The 6,262-nt window shown below is 30.3% G+C and overlaps 1 protein-coding gene across 1 annotated transcript; it reads right to left on the bottom strand.

Annotated features, from left to right (window-relative positions):
- Nucleotides 1–643: 643 nt before the first annotated feature.
- Nucleotides 644–4,828, bottom strand: LOC145637925 (GDSL esterase/lipase At1g33811-like). The gene is made up of 5 exons (XM_081688925.1): nucleotides 4,489–4,828; nucleotides 4,131–4,255; nucleotides 1,762–2,010; nucleotides 1,372–1,633; nucleotides 644–1,119 (listed from the first exon to the last, which is right to left on the bottom strand). Exons 1-5 carry the CDS (start codon nucleotides 4,769–4,771, stop codon nucleotides 896–898), a joined length of 1,143 nt encoding a protein of 380 aa, XP_081545051.1. The 5' UTR covers nucleotides 4,772–4,828; the 3' UTR covers nucleotides 644–895.
- Nucleotides 4,829–6,262: the final 1,434 nt, after the last annotated feature.

Genomic DNA, 6,262 nt, shown 5'->3' with positions numbered 1-6,262 from the left:
TAATGGAGGGATTTGGTTTATTTAAAGGGGAAGAAAAATGAATCCTACCAATTTCATCATAAAAGATTGGTCCCTATCAAATATATATGTAGCAGTATTATGTGGTTAACAAACAATATGTGTATTCAATCTAAATTATGAACTTAGAATGTCATAAAAACCAACTAAATTATAAAATTCTAATTAAATTTGTGTAATTAATGAATTTAACTAATAGAAACTTTAGATATTAAGAATGCTGATAAAAATTTACGGAGATATTGGTTGATGAATAACTATAAATTTGTAATTAAAATATCATAGTTTATGCAATGATAGATATATTAGTTGCTTGGGTAAGGGGAAAAAGGAATTATTAGGGGCCCTTTACATAGTGAGGCCTTGTTTAGAGAGTCTCTTTGCACATCCTCTTAGACGGCCATGACATTAAGTATCCAAGCAAAGGATGATACATCCTTAGTTTTCCTTTCTCTTTTCTTCCCTTTCCTCCATTTTTCTCTATTCAAACACAGTTTTAGTCTTTGTTGGATACCGCCGCAGCTGTCCCATACCTTTGCCCAATTTGTAAATCCAACTAATTTTATAAATCATTGACCATTGTGATAAAAAAAACAAGTCAAGTAAAAAAAAAAAAAACCAACGAAAAAGTTAATTAGATGAAGTATATAAGTTTAAACATCCATCCAAACTCAACCCAAAAACAAAAAAATAGTGATATATGGTCATTCCACACACTACACTTGAACAATTTGGTCCTAACCAAACACACATTGCTTCAACTCAAATCCATTATATATGGTTTTAATAGGGTTAACAATATTAAAAATAATACAACTCACAGAATTTAATACAATTGGATGCTTGAAAATAAAAATAAAAACAATACAATTATTAATTAGAGTGTTGCCAATTGGCGAACGTTGATAGGGTGTGCATATGTATTGGCCTTGGAGTTGTATGCCATCTTGGCATATATCACATTGGCTACCTCCGTTGGGTGAAATGCATCCCAAAATAGATACTTGGAGCGATTTTCACAAGGAGTTTGCAAAGGAAGGCAAGTAATTTGCCCATTGTTTTTCCCTACTCCACAACACCCCTCTTCTGTTACCTCGAGTCCTACACACGTAACAAATAAAACATTTAAAATTGATAACCAAGCAATAACACAAACATGAATTAAACAGAACTAGAGAGTCTTATGTATGTACATACCACTAGCTAGTGTCATTTACATACGCATAGTGGTGAAATAGAGTCAATAAGAAACTCTAAAATATGTGAACAACTTGACCTTGAGATCAACTCAACAAATATAAGGTGAAAGATTTGCTGATATTCTCACATTACGATCAAGGAAAGAATACGTACCATAAGATTTTTTGTTAGCGGTCAATTCTTTGCTGCCTTTAAAAGAGTCTAAGTACACGAATTTAGCCCCTGGAAATTGACCATTGTTTACAATATCAACCAATTGTTTTAGTCCTGAATTAAATATATTGATAATATTGTTCTTGTCCTCGTTACAACGGCTTTGTGCTGTCCCATTGAACCTTGCTAGCTCATAAGGAATGCATCCAATTGGCCCGATTCCTGGTATGATCACCTTCCTTGCTCCAAGTCGATACAAATCCTACACGAATTTGTTCAAAAATCGTTATAGAAAACGTTTGTAACGCTAAACTAGGCTAAGCATGGTCACTTCATGTGTGCATTTTTTGTCAATCAAATGACCTCTGTTTAAGAGTTAATAATACAAACCGTGAGTTGGCTCGAGTATTCTTGAAGAAGGGCAGTAGCATAAGCTTCAGGGGTAAATTGATTAGAAGTAGAGTAGTAATTAGGCATGAAGTAATTGTTGAGGTAGTCATTGCTTCCTAATCCGGAATAAATGATGCACTTGTTTAGATAATTTTGAAGGGAATTTGCATCTCCCCTAAAAAATCTCCTTAATTGTTGTACAACTCTCCCAAAGTTGTTCACTTGTTGATTCATTGGAATATGAGCTCCCTGCATTTTATGAATGAGTTAGAACTCTTAAAAGCAATCATCTTTTTTCCTAATTGGTAACTTATACACAATGGTTCATATGGTAATAGTTTGACTTTTAAACTATTTAATTATTTATATATCTACTTTGACTATTTTTTTTTTATCAATATATAAATAACATATATTTTTTTTATATAAATGAAAGATACAAGAAGTTAGGATATATAAATAACATATGTTACTACGGCTGTACACCGGTCCAAAATCGGACCGGACCTGACCCGGACCTGAATGGACCGGGACCTGAATCCTTGATTTTTAAGGACCGGAGACCGGACCTGAATCAACAAGTCTGGTTCCGGTCCAGACCTGAAAAATCAGGTCCGGTCCGGGTTTGGACCTGAATAGACCTAATTATTATTTTTTTTGATTTTTTTTTAAATAATATGAAAGTGATGACCTGTTTGGACCTGTTTAGACCTGTTTGGACCTATTTAGACCTGATTAGACCTGTTTAGACCTGTTATGGACCTGTTTATGGACCTATTTAGACTTATTAAATAAAAAAAAAGTAGTTTTACCGGTTTCAGGTCCGGACCTGAAATTTCCGGGTTTTACCCGGACCGGACCTGAAACCCGGAATCCTTGAATTTCAAGGACCGGGACCGGACCTGAATTTGCAGGTCCGGTCCCAACAGGTCCGGTTCAGGTTGGTTTTCAGGTCCGGGCCAGTTTTTGTACACCCCTATATGTTACTATGTAAAATATCTTTTGATTAGCCTTTATATATTTATATTTTCATTATAAGCTTTATACTTCTTAATGTTCTTACTAATGTTTGATTATTTATATTAATGGTCAAAATTGTGCATTAATTGAGGGATTATATTTTCTTCTTTCTTTGTATTTTCCTCTTTCTTTGTATTACTACTCAAATATTATAGACTAGTTTAGTGCCCGTGCGATGCCCGGATTGTTTATTAAATTTAAAGATATATTTTAATCTATATGTCAAATTTTAAAACATATCATTGATACAAAATTAGTTAGGAATTGACGTGTTTTTGTGACGATTTAAACTTGTAGACATGTAATGACAAATAATAATAATATTGGTGAAATTTTTTTTTTTTTTTGACCTTGTCTGAAATGACTCGTGACCCGACCTGATTGACAGGTCTACACACAGTAATAAAATTATATTAGATTGTGAAGTATATTATTTTAATTGATTAGAGTATGTTATAAACCATGGATGTGGTACATTTTGAACTAATTCCTTTGCTCCAAAAAAATATTATGATACAAAAAATAAATTTATATGATAATTTATGACAGTAATAATCTATTTTTTTTAATAAAATTATAATTCAATTTGTACATATGAAATATTGGTACTTTATCAAAAATAAAACTCTAAATTAACAATTTTATCCTAAAATTCTATCCAAATTTGATTGAAAATAAAATTCTAAACTATCTTTTTTATCCTACAAATTGAATTCTATATAATTCTATCCTACGTGGCACGACACTTGGCGAAAAGTTGGAACGCTAAGTGTCGCTATCTCGTCGTCTAGCTAAAAGTTTAGCTTTATATTTTCTATCTAAATTTGATTGAAAATAAATTTCTAAACTACCTTTTTTATCCTACAAATTGAATTCTATATAATTCTATCCTACGTGGCACGACACTTGGCGAAAAGTTGGAACGCCAAGTGTCGCTGTCTCGTCGCCTGGCTAAAAGTTTAGCTTTATATATTAGTTATATGATATGATATGATATGCAATTTAATAAAATATTTTTAAACTATCTAATAGAATACGATAATAATAAGAGTACTATATAGATATGAGGATAAAGGACTTGAGGGATGATAGTCCTTCTATCTTTCCCCGGTATGATCAGGGTTTGATCTTTACCCCATTCCTCCCGTGATAGGTTAGAACTTTAAAAAATGAGTAGAACAAAAAACGAAGTAAGTTAGAAAGGAAGTGAAAAAATAAATAGAGGCCGGGAATATTTGTCACATTTATTTCAACAGAATAAACATTTCAAAATAAGTGAACCTCGAGAACTCAATTAAATGCAACCTATATATTGTAAAAAAAAAAAAAAAAAAGCAAAAAAATCGTACCAAGTTATTGCCAGTCTCATCTCTAATACCAGAAGCTCCCGATGCAAAATTCACTCCCTTGATAAGAGAATCACCTGTTGCACTTGAAAATGGTGGAATGTAGTCTGTAAATCCTAGAAGTTGAGCTGTGTATTGTTACACAACATTATTAGTACTTAATTAATACTTTAGTCAATTTTAATTTTATATGAAATTTTAGTTATACGGTTACACCTACAAATAAATTTAAAGTTGATAATTGATATAATACTAATATCACAACAATATTTTAAACGGCATAAAGTAGGAATACGATTAAAAATGGGAAGAAATAAGTAGTTAGACGATATGAAACAGAGAGAGTAAAAAGTCTAGTTACCCAACACATCGACAACAGTTCGACCATTACAAAAACGACCTGTGGCTCCTTGTGCAAAATCAACACCATAGGGCTGATAATTAGCTCTAGCCAATGTAAGAATACCATTGTTATTACCGTTATCAACTAAAGAATCACCAAATATGAAGAAACAAGGCACTTGCACTTGTTTTGGTTGTTTCGTAGCTGACGTCCTGTTATTACATGCCGAAGCTATGTAACACAACAACAATGCAATTACAATTGAAAATACTTTCTTCTTACTAAACTTGATATTTTCCATCTTTATTATATAAATTTTTAATTTCCCTCAAAAAAAATATATATATATATATATAAATTTTTAATTTGTTCTTTTCTTATTTTGGATATTATGTATAAACTATATATAGAGATGAAAATGACGGTCAAAACAATTGTTTTCATGGGAAACATGCAATTTGTACTTTAATCATTTAATTGCTTAATATAAATTCAAGCATATAAAAAAGATATGCGGTGAGGTTAATTGATGGTAGCTTGCAATTTGACGGACGGTGATGAGGTTCCTATATCCCGTGAGTATAATGCCGTTGATTTAGTTTATGAGGTGAGGTCAGTAAGCTGCACTAATTAGTAGATAAAGGCATACTCTACTTTTGATAATTTACTAGATACTTCTTGAGCAATGTCCGGTTTTTAAAAATAACTAGGTTAGTTTTCGCGCCATGCACGGTCATTTTCAATAATTATTATTAAATTATCTTTTAATTATTTTTTTATAAATAAATAAAATAAATTCTAAAAATATAGTTGACAAATTTGGATCAAAATGAATGATTACGAAAGATATGTAAGATAAAAAAATGAAGTAGAAACTAATCAAAATTATGTTAAATTTTTTTTTATAGAGTTATATAAATATTTGTATTAAAGATATGTCAAATCTTTTTTATTTTAAGCTATACAAAATTTTGACATATCTTTAACACAAATATTTCAATATAGTAATACTTCACTTTCTCTAAGCTATTTATATAGTAGCAATACATAATCGTATATTGAGTAAACTAATTGCTTAGCTTATTACCAAAAGTGAGTAAACTATAAAGCTAAGTACTACCTTTGATTTTTTTTTTTTTTAGTTGCAACTAGCATAGTGCCCGTGCGATGCACGGTTTATAAATCAAACTATTAAACCCGTAGGGAAAATAAAAATAAAAACAAAGGTAATTCATTTACTATTAAAGGACTTGGTTACTAATGGTCAATAAAAAAAAAAATTAATGGAACGTTATTTGAATAGTATTTTATGTTATTTGAATTTCTTTTAATTTTGTATAATGTTATTTTATTAATTGAAAAATAATTGAATAATGCTCCACATAGCTATATAAGAAGTGGACTAATTTATTTATATCTCCCGTTGAGAAAAAACTAAAATTTTCTTATCATACCATCCGCATCAGTAGCTACAATCAATCTAATATATACATGTTTTATTTACCCGTCGCACTCATTAAATCTATAGACACAATAATAACCTTATATTTGACCTACCAGAACATATATTTTCCTAAGTTAAGCATTGTTCCAAAAACTATATATTATATAATAGTCATATATATAACCAACAGCTGATTAAATATAGTATACAACACAAATACTTCGTATATAGGTATGGATACTGATAATTTTATATAAATAAAATATACGGAGTATATATTACTAAGATTTATCCCTACATTTTGATAGGTTTATATCTTTCATATTAACAAAAATTTACAAATGTTAT

The sequence above is a fragment of the Chenopodium album genome, chromosome 7 (genome assembly GCF_948465745.1).
Source record: "Chenopodium album chromosome 7, dcCheAlbu1.1, whole genome shotgun sequence".
Taxonomy (NCBI): Eukaryota; Viridiplantae; Streptophyta; class Magnoliopsida; order Caryophyllales; family Amaranthaceae; genus Chenopodium; species Chenopodium album.
The sequence above is the reverse complement of the archived record's forward strand: the minus strand, read 5'-3'. Positions and strand labels throughout refer to the sequence as shown.

What these genes read in the sequence shown, in the direction of transcription:
- LOC145637925 (XM_081688925.1), bottom strand. Translation starts at nt 4,771, where the DNA reads ATGGAAAATATCAAGTTTAGTAAGAAGAAAGTATTTTCAATTGTAATT. An exon ending in AATACTCGAGCCAACTCACG is followed by an intron (nt 1,634 to 1,761) that starts GTTTGTATTATT and finishes AAATTCGTGTAG; the next exon opens with GATTTGTATCGACTTGGAGC. An exon ending in CGCTAACAAAAAATCTTATG is followed by an intron (nt 1,120 to 1,371) that starts GTACGTATTCTT and finishes TTACGTGTGTAG; the next exon opens with GACTCGAGGTAACAGAAGAG.